Source organism: Electrona antarctica, assembly GCF_951216825.1.
Source record: "Electrona antarctica genome assembly, chromosome: 22".
NCBI classification, from domain to species: domain Eukaryota; kingdom Metazoa; phylum Chordata; class Actinopteri; order Myctophiformes; family Myctophidae; genus Electrona; species Electrona antarctica.
In genome coordinates, this window is record NC_136805.1 from 40,460,729 (window position 1) to 40,485,068 (window position 24,340).

At 42.5% G+C, this 24,340-nt stretch overlaps 1 protein-coding gene across 1 annotated transcript in view; it reads right to left on the bottom strand.

The window, feature by feature from the left end:
• LOC306915147 (heparan sulfate glucosamine 3-O-sulfotransferase 3B1-like) overlaps positions 1-15,164 on the bottom strand; it is a gene marked incomplete at both ends in the record, with an annotated part of 23,805 nt that extends 8,641 nt beyond the window's left edge. Inside the window, one exon of the mRNA XM_079492396.1 lies at positions 14,398-15,164. Coding sequence (XP_079348522.1) covers positions 14,398-15,164 — 767 coding nt within the window. The remainder of the gene's footprint in view (positions 1-14,397) is intronic.
• Between the last annotated feature and the right edge of the window lie 9,176 nt (positions 15,165-24,340).

The window sequence follows — 24,340 nt, forward strand, 5'->3', positions numbered from 1 at the left end:
CCACTTGGAGAACCACTGTTCTACCCGACAGATTGCAGCGTATACACGTCTGCGATATTAAACCCCATTGACTTGGTTCACACTCACTTTCCAGCGTCGACGAGCACCTTAAAAAACAGCAGATCTACAAGTTCACAAAGTCGGACGTCGTCAGCTTGAAGATATATATATATAGATATATATATATAGGCTACTTCTGAGTACACAGCACCATTTAGCACGCAAAACGGGCTATATAAATCAAAGCCATACATGTCAACAGTATACCAAGTGGATGATGCGAGCTGGGTTCCTGCCAATGTGTAGAAGTGTTGCCTTTTTGTCTTTTGGGGTGGGGGGGGGGGGGGGGGGGGGGGACAGGAAGGAGGGTCCAGGTCAGTGGCGACAGACAGACAGAGAGAGAGAGAGAGAGGACGCCAGGACGCGTCACCTGACAGTGGAAACGGAACGGGGGGAGAGCATTCCTGTGGCGAGGAGATAAAGGGACGAGCGTCCATCCAGAACTATGTCCGTGTCAAGGCCTCATGGAGGAGCACCGGTCTGACTCAGGCCCTCTGTGGGCTGAAGTCCTGGCACCAGGAGGGGAGGAGGGAGGGAGGGAGGGAGGGAGGGAGGTTACCAGGGGGGGGCAAGCAGAACCTGCCAACAGATAATAAACCACTTTCAAGCACACTTCCGGCAAAAGCATCTCGACTCTGTGATAGCGGAACGGGATTTTCCCAGGAGGAGAGAGAGAGAGAGAGAGAGAGAGAGAGAGAGAGAGAGAGAGAGAGAGAGAGAGAGAGAGAGAGAGATAGCTAGGGAGAGAGAACCCACAACTCCCGCCCTCCCTTATACGCCCCCTTTTCCCCAACAATGACCTGCTTGTCCTTTTGTTGTGTGTGTGTGTGTGTGTGAGGGGGGGGCTCTGTTATACGCAGACCCCCCCTCCTCACTGCTCTCTCTCTCTCTCTCTCTCTCTCTCTCGCTCTCTCTCTCTCTCTCTCTGACTGATGTCGCTTTTCAAGTTTGTTTACCTCCACGGCCGCTTTATCACCAGCGAGATACAAAGGTTGGCAGCAGGGACGCCCAGGCGCAGCGTCAGGGTGGATGGTGGCGCCGTTTGGAGTCGACGCACAGACGGCGCTGAGCAGCGATCAAGCTGCAATAAGCCTCACCTTTTGATCATCAAACAAAACAAAAAACGGGACCATGCAGAACGCCTAGTAAGAAAGAAAGCCATGCCTGCCTGGCTGCCTGGCTGGTTGAAACAAGGTCTGCCCAAACGCAAAGCAAATTAACCTTTTACGTCAGTCGTGTTCCCAAACTTGTTCGTGTCAAATTGACACTAATTAGTGTCAATTTGACCCATAAGAGAAGAATTTTACATCTCTAGTAGTGATTCTCAACCCGTTTAATTTCAAGGACCCCCTCCAGTTTGACATGCATTGGTCTACGGACCCCCGTTTAACCCATTTTGACCTGAGGTCAGATTCTAAAAATGTCTTCTACATCCTGACAGTTTTCTGAAAAAGCTATGTTTCTATGTCAGTGGTTCTTCGATTTTTCAAAAATAGCAGACCTACAAGCTCGTAGCGCGCCACTCGGTGGCGCGCTATGAGCTTGTAGATCTGCTATTTTTCAATAGCTAAAGCATAACATAATGCTAACACCAAAAGGGGTTCCCGCCCAAAACATTTGTACACTCTCTGAGTTACAGACCCATAAGGGTCCATTTGGTTCCAGACTATCATTTAGCTGGGGGACCCCCTGGAACTCCCTCTCAAGGACCTCTAGGGGTCCCCGGACCCCACTTTGGGAACCACTGCATTACCTAATTGTTTACATATTAATGAACCGAATCCACACAGTGGCTAATAGTTCTGTCATAAAAAGGCACTGATATCGCATTGTGCAATCATTGTGCACGTTTAATCGGACGGATAAACAAAGGAGAGGACGGACTTTGGTCCGTGACGTAAAACAAAACACGGCGATAGACTACAATGATGGCTGGAAAATGGAAAATATGCGATCGTAAATCCATCAAAGCATAATTAAGTGACACACGAGAGACAAAGCCTCTATAGTTCAAACATAAGACCATACACTCCTCAACATTACAAGTCCTCTATGTGTTCATGTGCACTGCAGTAAATAATGTCATTGATGTTCGGCAATCTTTTTTTCCGCCTTAACCCATTTAGGCCTGACGTCAACATTTTAACAATGTCTTCTAAATTCTGACAGTTTTCTGAAATTGTATGTTTCTGTCAGTGGTGCTCAATATTTCATGTCAAGGATCTCAAAAATGATATGTAATTGGCCGCCGACCCCCATCTGAAAAATTCCAGGAACCCCTCAGAAGCAAAGATTTGAGTTAAAAACTTTCGCTCTGAAAGAATATATTAAAAGATTTGTGCCGCATTTTCACGATTTTTAAAAAATAGCAGACCTACAAGCTCGTAGCGTGCCACTTGGTGGCGCGCTATGAGCTTGTAGATCTGCTATTTTTCAATAGCTAAAGCATAACATAATGCTAACACCAAAAGGGGTTCCCCCCCCCAAAATGGGTTTTAATTAACGCCATACTTGATCGTACAACAACGTCACACAAAAGTATCAAAAGTAGCAGATCTACAAGATTGAAAAGCGGGACGACGCGACGCGTTTTCCATCTTGTAGATCTGCTACTTTTGATGCTTTTGAAGTTGAATCCTGAAAAGTAAAAGGTTTGGACGTACGAGGTTTCCACCCCGACGAGAGATAATAAGACGTCAATTTTTAAAGTGTCTAAATTGTTTGTTAATGTTGGTTTTCTCCCAGACAGAGGCACTTTTTAATGAATGTATAGGAATTATGTGCAGGATGCCATTCGTATACATAGACGTGAGGAGAGGGACTTTATTTAAAAAAAATGAACTTTTTGTTGTTGCCAGAGTGACCACCCTGCTCTGCTGCCCCGTTTGCCAACGCTGGCACCCGTGCCTATATACCCTCGCCCTGATGTCCAGTGTATGCTGCTGGTAAAGACGTCCGTTTTTTAAGTGTCTAATGTTTGGAGGACATACAGTACTGCAGCAGCAAGGGCTGCATAATGAAGACATTTCTGCTCGCCAATAAAGTGTCATAATCTGCACAGTCAAGGCCAGAGCGATAATTTAAAACCAACACTCACACATTTTCTTTACTGCATGTCTGGCGTTTTGGTTGGGCTCTCCTCCCCCCCTCTTGACCGTGTTCCAAGTTGAACCTACGCTTTTTGGAATGCCGAGTGTAAACGTGACCCCAATCTAATATACGGCAACTGTAAAAATCCCCGGTGTTCATTTTTATCTCCGAGAGTGTGTGTGAGAGTTGCCGGGGTCCAGTTGGTTCCAGTAGTTGTATGTATACACTCTCAGAGCAGTGTTGGCAGATTTTTTGCGAGAGAAATAAAGCGACCTGGTCTATGACAAACAAAGCCCATAAGAAGCGACTATTAATGGGGTCAAGAGCCTTCATCCGCTCTGCCCCCCACCTCTGGAACTCCCTCCCCCCTGACATCAGAAACATGGACTCTATCACCATATTCCAAACTCACCTCAAAACCCACCTGTTTAGGCAGGCATATGGCTGACCTCTGCTGCAAGCTGTGCCCTAGTTTTGTTTTGCTTTTAACTGTGTTTTGTATCAACTGTTTTTAACCTGTACGGCGACCTTGAGTGCCCTGAAAGGCGCCTTATAAATAAAATGTATTATTATTATTATTATTATTAATAGGCCACATGAGCACTCTAAACCCATATGCATCGAGCATTTGAAAATAGCGGATCTACAAGGTCTTGTAGATCGGTTATTTTCCTACAACAACTTGAAAAGTGAAACATTTTAAATATTTCCGGTACAAATGGCACAAACATATTTTCAGACGGGAGTCTGCAGAAAAATTCAATCAATAAAACGTACATAATATACGTTGACTGTGCAATGAATTGAATATATAGGAGGATAGGACCACAATGGAAATCATCGCATTATCGTAACCACTGTACCATTTGCAAACCGTTTATTATTCAACCAATCAAGCAAGCCAATATGTAACAAGCAACTTTACAGAACCAAGCCAACAATAAGACCATCAACACAGTCGCTTATAATTAGCAGACATGGCAACAACACTGTCTCAGAGGCGAACTATAGCTTTATGCCCCTGGGTGGGAGGAGCTGAGAATCACTGCTAGAGCCGTAACGATCTTCTCTCATGGGGGTCCCTGGCATATCTTTTCAAATGGGGGCTAATTAGTGTCAATTTGAGGGTCCGTGACATGAAACAGTTTGGGAACTACTGGTTTATGCGTCTCCGAGAAGCCAAAAACACTCTTGACTCGACTAAAACCCGCCTCTCAGTGGTGAGTTGCTGTGACAGCGTCGTCGTCCCAACTGCCCGGGCCTTTTTACTTTGACAAGCACGCTCAGCAGAGCAGCGAGAGCTCAGGACACGACAGCAGCTGCAAACCACAGCCCAGTAATTACATTATATCAAAGAAGACCCTTCGTAGTCAATAGAGAGAAGGGCCATGAGGGACCTGGAAACGGGAGTGACGGCACACAAACCACACAATGACAGAATGACACGGAAACTGCAGCCAATAAAGAGTTCTGCTAGTAAATACAAATGCTTCCCCCCCCCCGCCCCCCCCCTGTCCCGTCCCCTCTACATCTCGTGTTTTGAAGTTTACTTAGAGACCACTAAGTGAGTCACTCAAACTCACAGTAACAAAAAAAAAAGTTGAAGTGTAAATGAATAAAAAATTGTTACGAAGTAAAAAAATGATTGTCGATCGCTCGACACATGAAAAAAAAGGTAAACTAGTCCTGAAAAAGTTGCAATGCGAAAATGGAAGCCATCGTTCTAACGATAATACAAATCTAAACATTTTTGGAAAAAAAATAAATAATAATCTTGTTTAAAAATAAAAAATGTGTCTAACGATGATGTCACTGGTGGACGGGTTTCTGAACTGCCCACAGCCCTCCTATATGAGACACAGACAGACAGACAGACTGAGACACAGAATTGTGCCATTTTATCATGATTCTTAGAGAGGACCTATTATATGAAGATAGGTTGAAAAGTGGTCCTTTAAGAACACATACAGAAGTTAGATAATAGGTTTCTGTCAGCAGCATGAATGCTGGACGAACCACAGGTAAAGTATTTCTTCTTACTTTCTGCTTTTCTTCTCGAAAAATGGATGTGTAGTGGTTTGGAAAGTAAAGTGTGCTGAGTGGATAATTGGAACCAGTCATTGGACGCTGCCAGACATGCCTGTCTGCCTGTCTGTCTGTCTGTCTGTCTGTCTGGCTGTCTGCCTGGCCTGCAGCACTGCCTCTGCACTGGGCAAAACAGGTGCCAATATAAAGTCCAGGAGAGAAATGGAACCACCTCGCCATTTCTGTTTCATATATAGTCACACACACAGCATAGGGTCTTCTAGCCCCCCACAGGCCCTGCTGTATACGTGTAACCCAGTGGTCCTCCATCTGTGGGGTTTTTTTTTGGGGGGGGGGAGTTGATCTACGAGCACACAGCGCCTCGCGCTAGCTTGCAGATCGGCTATTTTCACAATATTGATCTGTGGAGCCGACCGAGTCAAACTAAACGTAATGCCTCACCTCAACTCAAATATGATTATCTTGGGGCCAAACCCAGTTCAAATAAAATGTCTTGTTTTGTCTGAGGTTCAAACATGATTGTTTTTGGGGTGGACCCCAGTTTAAATGTGATTATTCTGGGGGGTCGCTTCCTGAAACAGGTTCAGAACCACCGGTGTAACCAACTGCTGAGACCCCTGCAGTAAAAGCTACCAAAATAGCCGAACGACAGCTTTGTAGATTCGGATATTTTTGGCAAAGGGACACCATTTGCACGATGCCATATAAGTCAGACATAACATAGCTCTCTCTCTCTCTCTCTGTTTCTGTCCATCTTTCTCTCCACACACTCTCCTCGGATCAACGCATGACCTCACCGCTGAAATGTCTACCGCTCGTACAGATACACACAAAGAAAAGCGACCCTCTTGGGCCAAAGCCTAGCTATGAATCACGTTCGTCTTGCTGGCAGCGAATAAAAAGAAAAAGCCCAGTCAAAAAGTGTAACAGAGTATAGAGAGGACAATAGGTCTTGTTATAAGCACCATTATCTCGTCGTTTCATTTCTCTCTCTCACACTTTGACCCATACAGATGCAGATCCATATGGTACGGTATACGGGGTCCATTTGGTTCCATTCGTACACTCTCCAGAGTTGTGGTGCGGTCCATGACATGTTGATGTATAGCACAGTGTATAGTCCACATGCCAGCTCTGACAGTGTGATAAAAACAAAACCCGGTTCCTGGAATCCGTTCCAAATGTGATATGGAACCGATTCCTGTTTCCGCACAATGTTGGATCCGGTTCCTCCCGGTTCCAGATCACAATCCTAACCAGTCCAGGTCCAGGTGCAAGCTGTAGGTTAGTTAGTTAGTTATTAGTCAGCAACTAACTATAACTAATATACTGTATAGAGACTAGGGAGGGGGTAAGATGAGGCAGTTTAGAGAAATTAAGAAACATGGGAGAGAGATGGGTTGTTTCACCACACACACACACACACACACACACACACACACACACACACACACACACACACACACACACACACACACACACACACACACACACACACACACACACACACACACACACACACACACACAATACCTCTATAAATGACCCCCTTAACCATAATAATAAGATCTTATAATATTCTCCCCCCCTCTCACCGAACAATCATTTCAATGCCTTTTAAACGCCGGTCCCTTGGTGGACAGATAGCTATACAGCAGGGGTGGGCAACTGGCGGCCCGGGGGCCACATGCGGCCCCCAACTTCACTTAATGCGGCCCTCAGGTTAATGTCAGAATTCTGATATAATATTGGTTTCAGCTGATTACAATTCCACAACATGCAAACATGACACGCTTTAATTACTTCAGTCTAAATTAGTAGCTCAATGCTTCAACACAAGTATAATTAAAGGCATTTGAATTGAAAATATTAATTTCAGGATTCTGATTAAAAAAAATAGCAAAAATTCAAGATTTCAATTCGAATATAGCAAAAATAGCCGATCTACAAGCTCAAAACGCGTCGCGCTTGTAGATCGGCTATTTTTGCGACGACCGTAATATATGGCCCTAGGGAGTGAGTGTTGAAATATAGTGGCCCTCTCCATTGTCAAAGTCGCCCACCGCTGCTATACAGTATAGGCCAGTGTAATCTCTCCCCTCCTGCCATGTAACAGAGTCTCTGTCTGGGAGAGAGAGAGAGAGAGAGAGAGGGGTGCATTCCAGCGGGCTCTCCCAAGCCGGCTCCAGTATCTGAGAGGAGAGGAGAGGAGAGGAGAGGAGAGGAGAGGAGAGGAGAGGAGAGGAGAGGAGAGGAGAGGAGAGGAGAGGAGAGGAGAGGAGAGGAGGGGAGAGGAGAGGAGAGGAGAGGAGAGGAGAGCCTACTGGGAAGGACTTTGGAAGATAAACAACCAGAATGAATGAAGCAACGATTAACAATCTCTACGCTATATACCCTGGACTGTCCGTCCGCCCATCCTCCTTCCAGCTCTGGAGCGAAACGAAGAATCAAGACCTATAAGTTCCATTCTACAAATGTCCTCGAAATCATGACAGTTTTCTGAGAAACCTATATGTTTCTGTGTCAGTGCTTCTCAAACTAGTTCATGTCAAGGACCCCCAGGAATTATTATATGTAATTATTAGTCGCCAACCCCCATTTGAAAATATGTTGTTCCAGGGGATCCCCCATGCAGAAGCAAATATTTGAGTTTAAAACGTTCGCTGTGAAAGAATATATATTCAAAGACGTGCACCACATTTTCACGATTTTTCAAAAATAAAATAGGAGATCTACAAGCTCGTAAGCGCGGCACTCGGGCACACTTTACTGCTTACTTCGATGGAAATAAGCGAATTAGCACAAAAACCCAACCCCCATTGAGGGCTTATATGGTAGGGGAAATAGCCAATAATGCATAATTTTGCACAAAATAACACCTGGACCTCTTTGGTGGGGACGTAACAACTACAAATAAAGGTAAGAAAGCCTTCTAGTATGGAATTCTGCTTTAACACACTCTACCGTCCAGATTGTATAAGTTATATTGTATTAACATGCTCTACAGTGCAGATTGTTAATTGTTTAATTGTATTAACATACTCTACCATACAAGTTATATTGCACACACAAATTGTATTACGATTAACATATACTCTACAGATTGCATCTTATATTGTATTAACCCATTCTGGGCGGGAACCCCTTTTGGTGTTTTAAACATTAGGTTATAATTTAGCTATTGAAAAATAGCAGACCTACAAGCTCATAGCGCTACGAGCTTGTAGGTCTGCTATTTTTGGAAAATCGTGAAAATGTGGCACAAATCTTTCTTTCAGAGCCAACGTTTTTAACTCAAATCTTTGCTTCTGGGGGGTTCCTGAAATAACATATTTTCAGATGGGTGTCGGTGGCCAATTACATATCATTTTTGGGGTCCTTGACATGAAATATTGAGCACCACTGATACAGAAACATGAGGTATTTCAGAAAACTGTCAGGATTTAGAAGATGTTTTTTTTAATTTCGACGTCGGGCCTAAATGGGTTAACACACTCTACTGCGGTATACCACACATATTGTATAAGTTACATTGTACTAACATACCCCTACCGTAAAGATTGTATTCATCAGGAAAAATGTTAAACAGTGCCACTTTAACGATACTTTTTTAGGTTCTTGCAGGTCCTTTCCCTCCACTGTGGGGAGTGCTTACACCAGCTGTCCCAGTGCAACACACCGCATTCCTGTCTCTCTCTCTCTCTCTCTCTGCTCGCTGTTTTCCACTGACTGAACCCAACCAACGTATGCTCTGGACACGGACTTTCATTCCTCAAACCCGTCCCAACAAACAAACAAAAAGAGTTTTCTTTCCCCCCCCCCCCCCCCTCTTTCTTTTGGCGTGCAACATAACCCATTTTGACCTGAGATCACATTCTAAAAATGTGTTTGAAAATGACGATTCGATTTTTCAAAAATAGCAGACCTACAAGCTCGTAGCGCGCCACTCGGTGGCGCGCTATGAGCTTGTAGATCTGATATTTTTCAATAGCTAAAGCATAACATAATGCTAACACCAAAAGGGGTTCCCGCCCAAAATGGGAAAAACACCAATGTTTTGATATAACGCTGCAGTCACAAGAACACATCTGACAGAAATCATTTGGAAAATTGCTCAACAATAAGAGCAGAAAATAGGTCCCGTTATATCGCCAACGGTAACTGAAATGCACTCATCATCATACTCTCTGCACTGGTAAAATACCCGAGTGTTCATTTTAGAGTCTCCTTTGGGCCAAGTTGGATCAATTTGAAGCCCTCGGCCTTGAATTAACGCTCAGTATCTTGCTGTGTGGCATTATTCTGGCTCCTGTGTGTGTGTGTGTGTGTGTGTGTGTGCGTGCGTGTGTCTGTGTCTGTGTGTGTGCGTGCGTGCGTGCTGCACACTCCTGTTGCAATTTTGGAGGCTACAGCTTTTCAGAATTAACAGAGGTACTATACTCGCCATAAAAAAGTCAAACTGAATCGTAACGCTCCAGATAAAAATGGAATTCTCTGCCAGAAAAAGAAGACGAGGAAGAAGAAAACCTGTGAGTCATGAGTTTTTCTCTCCACGGCTCACAAAAAAACGGTGACCGACAAACGGGGCCACATACGCCAAAGTGGAAGATAAAGCTAAATAATCCCCCCCCCCCCCCCCCCATAAGACTGGAATGGAATTAGTTGACCACTGCAGGTTTTCGGATAAACACTATTATAGTCAAGTCCTATATAAACTCCCGACAGACCTCGAGTAAATCCGACGCTGGTCAGGCTATAGTATCAAAGCAAAGAAGCTCAACACGGGTGGAGACTCTGCTAGTTGAAACCTCTGAATAAGCAGTAGCAGTGTCTTTATTTCCAACGCTGCCAGCAAGGCTCCTGCCTTTCTTTCTTTCCTTCTTTCTTTCTTTCTCTCTCATTTGGTTTTCCTTTCATTTTGCTCTAGTTTTTTTCCCGCATGGGCCCCCCTCTTCCCTTCCCTTCCCGTCCCCTCTTCCACACGGGCCTTGCATATTTAAACGGTCCTATAGGGCTCTCTAATTCTTCTTCTGAGACACTGCACCAAATCCCCTTCATTCATTCATTCGTTCATTCATTCGGGCGGACGGGGCCGACACGCACTCCGAGAGGAGTGTCGTTTAAATCGACTTGTCAGACTGAGATGAGCTATTAGTTCTGCTGTGACCAAGGGAACTTTATAACAACAACAATGTATGGTGGACTCCACAACTATTATAGGCTATCAATAAAAAGGAGTATAGTTAGCCCCCCCAAAAAACGACTTATTTTCTATCAATTGCACAGTCCAGGAAGCCTCGACTTCATTCATTATCATCATTTTTTTTGTCACATCCCTGGGGCAAATAATCATGAAGTTATTGATGTAGGAAATTATGTGACACATAAGACAAAGACAATCTCAGTGAATTCAGTGCTTCATGGGGTGTGGAATTGATAAAGAAAATAAGTCTTTTTTTTGTATTCCCCTTCATGATCGATAAGGCTGCAAAGTGTTATCTCAACACGGATTTAATCCCCAGAGCTATTAGCTGGTAGTAGTCTAATTGGAAACATGAAATAGGCCAACCCAAGTTATAACCAATGCATTAATCATAGTGCCGTTTATCTACGATAAATAACAAGCAGCCAAAACAAGGGCTTAACTTATTAGGAAGTGTTTGTACAAGTGCTCAGGACTTATTGTAGGCGGCGTGTTTGTACAAGAAGCGCTCAGCGCTTTGACGACGTGAAGAAGAAGACACATCATCCCGTCCGGTCGTGGAAAGTAACCAACTACTGTACTGTTGAGTACAATTTGGAAGTAATTTGTACTTTACTTGAGTATTATTTCCAATAGGCCCATTACATCTCGGATCCAAATATTGTACTTTTACTACACTTATTTGAAAACTATAGTTACTTTGTAGATTTAGATTATTAGGGCTATTATACAGAACATGCAATAACCACTTCAACCCATATGCACTGTGAGCTTGTAGACATGCTATTTTCAACGATCTTTATGCATTTGAAATCGAGTGAAATGGGGACATTCTGGGACTCTCTCTCTCTCTCTCTCAGACGAGGACTCTCTCTCTCTCTCTCTCTCTCTCTCTCTCTCTCTCTCTCTCTCTCTCTCAGACGAGGACAATGAGTACATTTACTTTTAGGTACTTTAAGTACATTTTGATGCAGATACGTTTGCACTTTTAGACTACTCAGGTAGCCTACATTTTGAATTTTTGTGTGTGTGTGTGTGTGTGTGTGTGTGTGTGTGTGTGTGTGTGTGTGTGTGTGTGTGTGTGTGTGTGTGTGTGCGTGTGTATGCGAGTGTGTGTGTTGATTGTAAAAGAGGATACAGTAGCCATTATAGGCCATTAGTCCCTCAAGTCATCACATTAGCATTGCTTTGATGATGTAAATGAGCAGGCTGATGGTAATTGACCTGATTGACCTGACCCTCTTAAGATGTTAAAGACTTGTTTTGTTCTTGGCTATTGTTGATCCTTATAAGAATGGAGGCTCTTCTCATAGTCCATTTTTATAGACCACTGTGACAAACAGAAGGCAAATCTCTCTCTCCAACAGTTTACTATTATTTCTCCTCCTCTGGGAAATGGAAGGAAACAACAACAAAGAAAGCACCATGGGTGTTTATTGTTGTTGGATCATTACTATTGTTAGCGGTTTCTCTCTCTAATCTGCATGATTAGGACAAACATTTTAGAGAGGTCTAAGCAGCTGCTTCTCTTATAGGTTGGTTTACCCCAATTTAGATCTGAGGACGAGTCTACAAATGCCTTCTAAATGAGGAAGTTTTCTGAAAAACCTGCATTGTTTCTATGTCAGTGGTTCTTCCAGGTTTTTCATGTCAAGCACCCCACAAATTATATGAGTTTGGCTGCCGACCCCCATCTGAAAATATTTTGAGTTAGGGGTTAGATTTGAGTTAAAAACGTTCGATCTGATATAACATATATTCAAAGATTTGCGCCACATTTTCACGATTTCTAAAAAAAATAGCAGATCTACGAGCTCGTAGCGCGGCACCGAGTGCTTGTAGATCTGCTATTTTTCAAAAGTATAACATAATCCTTAAAAAACACCAAAAGGGGATCCCGCCCAGAGATTGGATTAAAGTTTAACCAGTAGCCCTGGAGACCCCTGGGGTTGAACAAATAATGCTGAAAACGTTAGCTTTTATTCATAAACTATATATATATGGTCTCCCTCGAGACAAATAGGACCTTAGATAAATCTAAATGTTAGCTGCATGCTGAACCTTAATCCACGTCAGTGAACGCTGTATAGTAAAGGCTACTCTAACAGCGGAATGGTATGGCCTGTATAGCCAACATGAGATCATCTGATCATGTACTATTGTACTTGATAAAAAAATTATATATTTTTTTAGAAAATCATGATCTGCGATTAGATCATGATCTAATGTAGGACAATACAGACGAAAAACAGTCTAAGTCCAAATCATTCTGACCCCTCCACGAAAAGGCCTCGTTGTCCTGAACCCTTATCTATCATTTATACATTATGGATCAATAGTGTGGACTTAGACTGTTATTCGTCTGTGGCATTCAATTATGTAAATGAACACCAACTAGAATGTGATGTGATTAAACATCACTGTTTTAATAGGCTTAGTATTAAAAAAAAAATATATATATATATATAGCCTATATAAATGCAACGCATTAACTTGCAGTGTTGCACATTGCCCAATAGAGACCAGTGCATGTCGCTGAAAGCCTGCCTGCCTGCCTTAGAGCCTGTCTGTCTGCACTCTAGTCTACAGCCTGTCTGTCTGCACTCTATACAGCCTGTCTGTCTGCACTCTACAGTGGTTTCTGTGAATGATTCAGCCTGTCTCTCTGCACTCTATTTAGCCCCATAGGCACAACACACGCCACGGACAAACTTGAAAGACAAAAAAACCCCAGTGCAAATAAGCCCATATATGAGACACACACACACACACACACACACACACACACACACACACAGCGCTGGTTATAACGTATAGGCCTATAAGCTTAAAGCATTAGCCTAAGTGAGCGTAATTTTCTGAACAGACTCAACTATCCGAAAAGCAGTTGAAATGTTTTGCAGACAATCAGTGAATTAAACTGGGGACTCCGCGGGAGAGATCATTTAAATAATTCAATAGTGGGTCAAATATTAAGCATGGCCCCGTTAACAAAAAATAAATCCCTATACATCAAAGGACGCATGGTTTATGTTTACGGGCCAGTTTATTTTATTGCTGATAATTTGTCAACTTTACACGCTAACTAAGCAGAAACGTGGAGATTCGGGTCCAAGCTTTTTTTTAATGAAGTCCGCATGCTGTGCAAATTGAAGGGAGTTTACAATAATGCATTATGACTAGGCTACCACACCACAGCATCACAGCCAAAAGTTAATCCAATGATTTGTGGAGGCTTTTCTTGAAAGTACGGAGTGATATAGGAGTTAATTTGATGCCAAATTAGCCTGTGAAGTACAAATTAAACCGAGTGGAATAAATCAACAAATAAATACATAATTGAAACTTGGTGAGTGGAGTATAGAATCAATGCCAACGAATCCATTTGTTCCACACACAAAAAAACTGCCTCTTTCTTTCCGCCAGCACGCTTCTTTGACACTGACATTTCACAACTTGCACTGAAACATTAGAGGCTACAAAAAAAAAGAATAATAAAAAAAGAATATAACTCGTATACGGCGGTACGGGTCCAAATGGACCCGTATACGGCGGTACGGGTCCAATTTAAGGGATTTGACACTGACATTTCACAAGTTTCACAAGAGTCTGACACATTAGGCTATACAGACAAAAAATACTACAATTAATGCAACTCTGAAAGTGCAGCCTACAAAATGTAACCAAATGGACCAGACACATTAGGCTACAGACAAAAAAAAGAATACAATGCAACTCCGAAAGTGTACAAAATGTAACCAAATGGACCCCTACGGGTCGAACTTTGTACACTCAAGTAAAAAAACTGTCCTTTTTCTTCCCTACACATTGTAAGGGCACTGAAAACGTAATGTCACAACTTGAACTGAAACATCAGAGGCTACAGCCAAAAAAATACAATGTAACAGTCAGTCTGGACCCGTATACGGGTCCATTTGGTTCAGTCAAACGAACAGCTCAATATGTGTTAATTAATTAAAACATCTAATTGTCTTTACCTGTACCACTCCAGTCCATTCTCGTAGTTCCTGTCGAAGAAGTGCGGCTCCGCGCCCACGGCCCTGATGTCCGGGTGAACCCGGAGGAACTCGAGCAGCGCCCGGGTGCCTCCCTTCTTCACCCCGATGATGATGGCCTGGGGCAGCTTCTTGCTGCCGGAGCCGTTGGAGAAGCTCGACATGGAGCCGCTGGGCTCCGGCGGGGGTCCCCGGATCCCCCTGACCTCGTCCCCCCACGAGGAGTCCTCGTCGTCCGCGGCCGCGCCGGGGAGGACGTCGTTGTCCAACAAGTCTCTTGTCGCGGTCCGATGCTGCAGCACGGGCGGCGAAGGCTCGTCGTAATCTCCCTCGATATCCACCCACGACGATATCTGTTCATGCGGCTTGTTGGCGGCTTGCAGCCGCGACATCAGGTCCACTCCACGGTCTCCTCCTCCGCGGCTGTTCTCGGTCCTCTTACCCGCTCCTAGCGTCTCCTTGCCCCGGTAAGAGGACGACGCGTCCACGCCGCCGCCGGTCCCGGTGGTGGTGATCCCCGCCTGCACGGGCACCGTGGAGCAGTATCCCACGCACGAATACAGCATGTAAGCCCACAGCAGGAACATGACGCCGAGCGCCAAGAGTTTCCTCTTCGCCGCCGCGGAGGAGCAGGAGGAGGAAGAGGACGACGCGGCGGAGCCTCCGCCGTGTCCGTGGGAGGCGCAGGGGACGCAGTAGCAGCACGCGTGCAGGTTGGGGACGTGACACGCCACCAGGCTATATTCCATAAGAAGCCTCGGTGGTGGTGGTGTTCTGATCGTTGAGGAGTAGCAGGTCGACGCGCACCACCGTGTCCCACCGACGCATATTTAACGTGCAACCCACTCAGCCAAGCAGCCGAACCTCACTCTACTCCAAAACCACTCCACTGCACTTTTGATTTGATTTTTTTCTCCACTTGAATTTTTCCCCCCTCTCTCTTTGAATATTTATTTTAAATTCTTCAGACACCTCGACGGATAGCGACAACAACGCGCCAAATTACGCACATTACGCACTATATGTCGATTTCCAACAAAACAAAAAAAATGACAAAAATAAATATATAGAATGCAAAAAAACAACGCAACAAAATCCCACCAGATTAAAACCTCCACTGATTATTATAGAACGTGCTCGTTTGGTTGGTATAAATAATAGTAATCCAGGGCTGAGCAGCAGCAGTCAGTGCATGGGTTCTGCCGCACCACAGAGACAGACATCGGGGGGTGATGTTGAATAACGGCTACCCCGGACAGAAGCGCTCTCCTCTCGGCTTCTCTCCACCAGCATCTCACACTAGCCTCTCCAACGCGCCGCGCCGACTCCTTTATACCGAGGAGGCGGGGCGTGCGGCGCGTTGACTTTGACTGACGGGGAGCGTCGGCCAATGGCGGCGCCGTGCCGATAAATAAGGGGGTTCTTTTGTTTATGTAAAAAAAAAAAAAAAAAAAGGGGGGACCAATGGGAGGAGAGAGTGGGAGGTGCCGACCGTGGGAGCCTCCGTTTGTTGAGATTAGACGCGCTTGCTTCTCCTCTCTCTCTGTGTGTGTGTGTGTGTGTGTGTGTGTGTGTGTGTGTGTGTGTGTGTGTGTGTGTGTGTGTGTGTGTGTGTGTGTGTGTGTGTGTGTGTGTGCGTGTGTTTGTGTGTGTGTGCGCGCGCGCGCGTGCGTGTGCGCATGCACTTGAAATCCACAGTGTTCATTTGAACTCCGGGTTGTACAAAATAATGCAACCGAAAGGACCCGTATAGCCTATATTTGGTTGAATTTAGCCTGCTGTGTAGTAGAAGGAAAACTCAGCATGTATTTCACGTGTAAGGAGTCAAGGACGCCAGACACTGCTGACTGCAATGAGCTGAAATAATGGATGATTGTTGAAAAGTATTTTGTGGGGGAAAAACAACGTTTATTTTAAGTTGTGGAGGTCAAATCAATGTGTTTTGTCTTTTGGGATAGATCGATTTTCCGCAAATGTGTAGAGATGCGTTCTGTAAGTATAAGGTTTATTATTTCGCTATTCCATTATTGGTCATGGCCGAATAAACTGTTCTGTTTTTCACGGACAGTATATTGAGTAGGCCTATAGCCTACATCAAACCAAGTCAGAATCCACAATCCACATCATGTGGGATGGACGATTTTATTAAATCTACACAGCAAGTGTATATTGTGTTCTCAAACTTTACAGGCCACGATTTGAACTGGGGACCCCCTGACCCTGACAAGTACATATGGACTTTCACTTGTTGTATAATAGACCGGACTATATACACAAACTTTATATCGTTTCCACTTTCCACAGATATTGTGAAAATAGCCGAACTACAAGCTCACAACAGTGCGAGAGGCAAAACGTTTGCTTCTTTCTTTAAATTATATGACACAAATTTGGTCAATTTATATAGCATTTTAAAAAAATGGTCTTAAATAATTAAAATTGTAACCCCTCCCACACGCAGTTTGGAAACCACTGCTCTATTAAGGGAAAACGACGCACATGATGTCCTATAAGGACAAAAATCGATCCAAAGGTCAAGTTTGATTTGCACCGGGTCCGGGCCTATAGCTGATGTTTGGGTAAAAGGTCACGTGTTGTCAGGGAACATTATTAATATATAGAGAGAGAAAAGCGTCAACGTTAATAAATATGTAATGACAGCAACCAGTGGCTCTATATTGATCTAATGGGCCAGTCATCATAGGGACATGATTATTTACGCAGACAATGTGCAGGTTGTGGAAAGAATGGCGACACATGGACCTATAGGCAATAGGTATAGGATAATAATGATAATAATAATAATTATTATATTTATTATTATAATTATAATTAAAATAATGAGCGAGCAAGTGAGCAGCTATACTATATATAGTATGATAAGATCAAATAGGACAAAAAGTTCAAATGTACGGAGAGAAGAGTTTTCTGCCCGACATCAACCATGATATGCGTGACAATAAACACCTATAAGTAGGAACATTATTATATTGATATAACTTTAGTCTTGTATATTATATAAATATATAAATATATAAATATATAAATATATAAATATATAAATATATAAATATATATATATAAATATATAAATACATGTCCTGTAAAGGCCTAATGCATAAATATGAAGTGATTAAAAAGTAATACAATGTAAATAAATAACAAATCAAGTGCTTTATAGGTTTTTCTTTTTTTACACAATCCCTTCTTCACGTTTGGCTCAAACTCAACTGCATAACACGGTTGCTATAACGAAAATGTGCAGCGCTTTTCGTTAACGTTGAAAATGTCATGATGCAGCTATTCATTCATTCAACATGTTCAACATGCGGGTCAAATAATTTGCTCTGCCTGTGTATATATATATATATATATATATATATATATATATATATATATATATATATATATATAATATATATATATATAATGAATGGTTATGAAAAGAATATGCCTATTTATATGCTTATTCCTTATAGGCTAAAAGCTCATTCGGTGAAAAAACTAAAAAGAATACTTTTTCAGTGGAAGAAAGAGGGGGAAAAAAAACAACGATATTTGAGATGACTTTCAGAGTCTAGTGTAACAAATTGAAGAAGTCTTAAATTCATGCAGGGCAGCTTCTTCTACGACGCTGAAACGCAGTATATACAGATTATATATATACAGTAAACAGTAGTGTGCTAAATCTTATTCCCTCTCGGAAGAAGAAACGCGATAACTCAAAACAGAACGGTAATTTAAAACTGGGGCCTGGACCTCATGTGGTTCCGCGTAGAAGGCCTGTCTGTTATTCCGTTTTTGTTTTAAATTACAAAACGAACTAACAACGCAGTATAGGCTAATATTAACAGAGCCCTGCAGTGCTACAATTCAGCTTCTCAAACTCTCTTCAAAAGTTTAGTTTTTGTAATGAAAAGATGTATGTTATTGTAGAGAAGTGGTCCTTAATATATATATATATATATATATATATATATATATATATATATATTGTGTGTCATAATTGTCCCACTCCGCACAATTGGTCAATCAAATGATGCGCCTGCATGGTGTGCGCGTGAAAAATAATCAATAAATACACGAATCATTAAAAAAAGTTTTTTACTGACAGATCACTTTCACCTTCTAATGTTAAGATTAAGAGTAAGACATTAGCCTACTCATATAGTCATATATAGGCATGATTTATAAAATGGGCCTCTATACGAAAGTAGCCTAAGCAAATAATTAAATGCCATAATATGGAAGCTCATGCTTCACAAAATTGCTCAGGTTTTCATCACAATAGATTACATGGACGGATCGGAATTCATAACGTTGCTGAAAACGGGTCCATTTCGCTTTGTTAATATATAGTTTGAAAGTCGGTCGAGCCAAAGGTCAATGTCCAGATTTCACGGCAGACATGTATAGTGTATCCATTATCCAACTCCAACAACAACACGGGGTTGTATAATGCAAGCAAACCATTTTTTTCTCTCCTAAACAGTATAGGCCTCTCATGCACATTTTAAAGTAAAATGATACATATATATACAATGTAGAAACACTGTGTTGCAAGTATAAGTCCTGCAGCATATATATTCAAATGTTTCACTTCAGTATAAAAGGTACAAAAGTATATCAAAATGCAACTAATGTAGGCCTACCAAAAGTGAAAGTAGGCCATCATACTGAATGTCCTATTTAATGTGTTTAAAAAAATATATATATATATATATATATATATATACATACAACTAAGTAACTAAAGTTTCCAAATCAAATAATTGTAGTTGAGCTAGTGAGTATACACTATTTTCTGAGTAAAAGTGAGAATATTGAACATTTGAAATACTCTAGTAAAGTAAAAAACAAACAAAAAAAACTCAAAAGTTGCACGTAAACCACTTGAGTAGGACGATTTAACCTTTATTTAACCAGTAAAAAAACACATCGAGACTGCGTCTCTTTTACAAGTGGGAACTGCAGGCCAAGTGGCAATACTTTCCTTTCCTCCACTTGCATGGGTTGCTTATAGGCCTGTACTGCAAGCGAGCCCAGCTTTTAAAACACGTTTCCAACCGTATAAAGTTTACTTTCCAAGTGTGTCATACAATAATGTGACACCTCACCACAGATGTGGGGTCACTCAGCCACACAGTAAAAGTCTGGGTTTCCGAGGCTAGTCACACAAAGCAGTGGACATGATGAGAGCAGTGCTGTCTTTGGCAGCAATTTTGGATTTTAGTCTTTTGAATATAGTTTTCCTTTAGTTTTAGTCACATTTTAGTCACCAGGAAGGTCTTAGTGTTTAGTTAGTCGTCCAAATATCATAGGATTTTAGTCGACTAAATCTACGGCTGATTTCGTCGACTAAAATGTATTGTGGCGGGCCTTGATGCCGTCGTAATGACTGATTTTACACTTGCTGAAAATAGCCGATCTACAAGCTCGCAGCGCAACGCGTTGTAGATCTGCAATTTTCAGCATGCAACCAAGTACAATTTACAATTTAGGCATTTAGCAGACGCTCTTAATCCAGAGCGACTTACATTAAGCAATAACAAAAAGCATGGCATACATCACATATATAAAAAGTTGTTATCGTGAATCATGCGTAAACTAAGAACGTAACAGTGGAGTATCTATGTAAACTATACATACTATACTATATAATATATTATACATGTGTACTATAAAGTGCTATGACTACATAAAGTGCAATTCTAGAGCTGTCTACGTAACAAGCTATAAGTCTGTTTAAAATACTATCTAAGTCTACATAATGTGCTATCTAAGGGGCTAGGCTAGGGCAAGTGCTACGGGCCATGGTGGAGTCTGAAGAGGTGGGTTTTCAGACTATGGCGGAAGATTGGGAGTGAGGCTGCAGTTCTGACTGCGATGGGAAGTGCATTCCATAGTTTTGGAGCCAGAAGGGAGAAGAGTTTGGGACGTGTGGAGCGTTGTCCCGGCGTTTTTAGTGTAACATGACTTATACTGGACTTACAGTTGGGTGCCACCGATATTGTCCCTTATCATTTGACCCATTTAGGCCTGACCTCAAAATTTTAAAAAAATCCTTCTAAATCCTCCAGTTTTCTGAAATAAATATTTTCACGATTTTTCAAAAATAGCAGACCTACAAGCTCGTAGCGCGCCACTCGGTGGCGTGCTACGAGCTTGTAGATCTGCTATTTTTCAATAGCTAAATTATAACATAATGTTTAAAACACCAAAAGGGGTTTTGCGCAGATCACGCAAACCTCAGCAAAAAGAAAAGGACAATATCGATGGCCTCCAACTGTATACTGGATCTCTTGTCCACTATAGTCCCTAACATTTTAGTCTAGTTTTTATTTATTGATGAAATTGTGAATATATCTAGTCTTAGTTTTAGTCATCATAGCTTAGTTTTCATTTAGGTTTCGTCAGTGAAAAAAGGTAGTCGACGCCGGACATTTTTCGCCTTAGTTTTAGTCGACAAAATCAATGCCAGCACGATGTGTCCTCTCCAAAACGGACCACTGGTTGGGGACTCTCTCTCAGCATGTTTACAGACATTATGCCATAGTTCATGTTTTTATACTTTGTTGACTCTGGCAGAGAAACCCAATTCTCAGTGCGAATAAAAAGCAGTGATTTAATATCTGATGTCATATTAGTGAGCAATGGAAAGAAGAGAACAAGTCATATTTCTTGCGACGAGGGCCGAAATGAATGGAATATTAGTTAACCCGTTTAGGCTTGACGTCGACATTTAAAAAATGTCTTCAAAATCCTGACAGTTTTCTGAGAAACCTTATGTTTCTGTATCAGTGGTGCTCAATATTTCATGTCAAGGACCTGAAAAACTATATGTAATATGCCTCCGCCCCCCTATCTGAAAATATGTTTGTTCCAGGGACCTGTCCCCAGAAGATTTGAGTTAAAATGTTCACTCTGTAATATTATATTCAAAGATTAGAGGCACATTTTCACGATTTTTCAAAAATAGCAGATCTACAAGTTCTTGTAGATCTGCTATTTTTCAATAGCTAAAGTAACATTATGTTTAAAACACCAAAAGGGGTTCCCGTTCTGAATGGGTTAAGATAAAAAAAAGAAAAAAGACATGTGAAATATTGTTTGTTGGTGAATAACGTGCGACATCCTGCTTTATAAATCATTTCCACTTGGTAAGAGGACGAGTCATTTGTTATTAGATTTATCATTTCAATATGCCGTTGCGATTAAACTCCCCCAACATTAGCAGTTGCAGGGGAAAAAACCCAATAAATCACAATAACGAATTAGGTCTATACTCTGCGTGTGAGATAAAGTTAAAATACTATTTAGGAAAATCGTCCACTCCAACTCACAGAAAGTCGAGATAAAAAAAAAAATGCTATTAAGAAGTAAAATATGATTTCCTTTAACATACAGATGACATATGGGGCGTAATTCAAGTGCGGCCCACAGAAAAGCTATCCTGACTGTGAAATCCTTTTTGCTCAAGAAGGGGGAAAAACGATCGTTTTCAAAGGCAGAACGTATAATTTACCTTTTTTTTTTATAGCCACGGCGAGCAGGTGAGGACAGCAGGCATTCTTTGGATGATGTGGTGGGAGAAAGACGATCAGTCATATAGGAAGGCTGAGGGAAGTCACAGCACAAGACCTCAGATGAGGTATATATTTCGACCTGAGATCAGATTCTAAAAATGTCTTCTACATCCTGACAGTTTTCTGAAAAAGCTATGTTTCTATGTCAGTCGTTCTTCGATTTTTGAAAAATAGCAGACCTACAAGCTCGTAGCGCGCCACTCGGTGGCGCGCTATGAGCTTGTAGATCTGCTATTTTTCAATAGCTAAAGCATAACTATAATGCTATAACGCCTCATTTACAGCCTATACTTCTTCCTAAGACTGTGTCTCTAGCAACGAAAATAGCACATCTATATAAGCTTACAGCGTCGATCGGCTATGTACGTGCACGATCAATTCAAGCCGTGACCCCCATCTTTAAAAAACTATAAGCGATACAGTGCAATATAGTGTCGCTTTCCCCACAAATAACTAATCTCCTGTTCTTGTCAGCAAGTGATACATACCTCCATGCCACCGAGCAGCCTATAAGTCAGTAAGAGATATTATCCTATGCATTTCAGGGAAAGACAGCACTGCTACTTATCCCATTAAGACCCAAGGCTGATTCTATACTAAACGCCTTCTAAAAAAATCAGAAGTCCTCGAAGCTTTTAGTAATTCATAAAGTACCACAGACGAAAAACAGTCCAAGTCCAAATTTCATTCTGACCCCTCCACGAAAAGGCCTCGTTGTCCTGAACCTAAATCTATCATTTATACATTATGGATCAATAGTGTGGACTTAGACTGTTTTTCGTCTGTGGCATTTAACTATTCGACATTTTTCAAACGCAAAAAGGTAAAAAAAAAAATAGATGTACAAGCTCATACGCGGCACAAAGCGACACGGTAGGCTGTGTGCTTGCACATCTTGCTATTTTTGAATAGCATGCAACGCTAAAATAGTCAAATCTAAAAATGATATGATTTCCCGGTCTAAATGCATTATTGAGCCGTGCCACTAAAATATGAGCGAATGCCAAGAGGCCGCATCGCCATCATCTCTAGCGAGACTGGCACCGCACGCGGACATTCGATCTGCATGCAGGTTCTCCGCCAGACCCCCCCCCCCCCCCCACCTACCCCAAAATGTAACAGCTGTCCCGACCCCTCCCCTTCTTCTCCCCCCCACCCCACCACCACCACCCTCTCTCCCCGATATGAAATTCTCTATCCGGTCGGGTCAGACACTTTACGAGGATATAGTCATTTCAAGCCCACCCCCCACCACCGCCCTCCCTCCCCGAAAACCTTGGCTTAAATCCCCGCCGTCCCTCTTTTATGGGAAGGAGGGCAGTTAAGATGTATGTGTGTGTGTGTGTGTGTGTGTGGGGGGGGTCTCGTTCCGTGGGATGTGGTTGGTGGTGACGGCGACGTAACCAAATACCAAAACTATGGGCTACGGGGCGGAAGTGGGAGGGGGGCACCATGTGTCTGAGTGACAGGTGCAGAGGTTGGGTTTTGGGGCTAAATAGAAACGTACTGGTCTGGATGGACGGACGGATGGACGGTCATCCGCTCTCTTAACACCATGCGTGTCCACTAAGGCTATAATTGCAACTTAAATCCATACACTAAGTCCACGGCTGAGTCAGCCAGTCGGCCCATCTAGTGCGCTCTGTGTGTGTGTGTGTGTGTGATAGCGGTGGTGGGGTGTGTGTGTGCTTGTGTGGTGATTAGATACTGTATCAGGCTGTAGCAGGCTGTAGCGTCTGCCTCCAGTATACAACACGATCGATACATAATCTCACAACGCTTCCTAACCCATTTTGGGCGGGAACCCCTTTTGGTGTCAGCATTATGTTATATGCTCAGAGTAATCTAGTAAGAGAGTAATGACACTCCCGTTGACTCGCATTGTAACAATGGAATGCGGAAGTGCTCATTCTATCTCAATGGAATAGTTCCGGCCATAGGAGCGATGTTTGGAACTATCGCCCATAGGTGGTACCCGCTTTGCGGCGAGATCAAAGCGTGTCACCACTCTCTTACTAGATTACTCTGGTTATGCTTTAGCTATTGAAAAAATAGCAGATCTACAAGCTCATAGCGCGCCACCGAGTGGCGCGCTACGAGCTTGTAGGTCTGCTATTTTTGAAAAATCGAAGAACGACTGACATAGAAACGTGGCTTTTTCAGAAAACTGTCAGGATGTAGAAGACATTTCTTAGAATCTGATCTCAGGTCAAAATGGGCTAAAGTGGGATTCAATATTAGAGCGCTGTATGAGGAGGGAGAAAAACAAAACACTCGCATATAAGCCAGATGAAATATCATCGGAGATTTCCACCTTATACCTGCAATACTAAAATCAA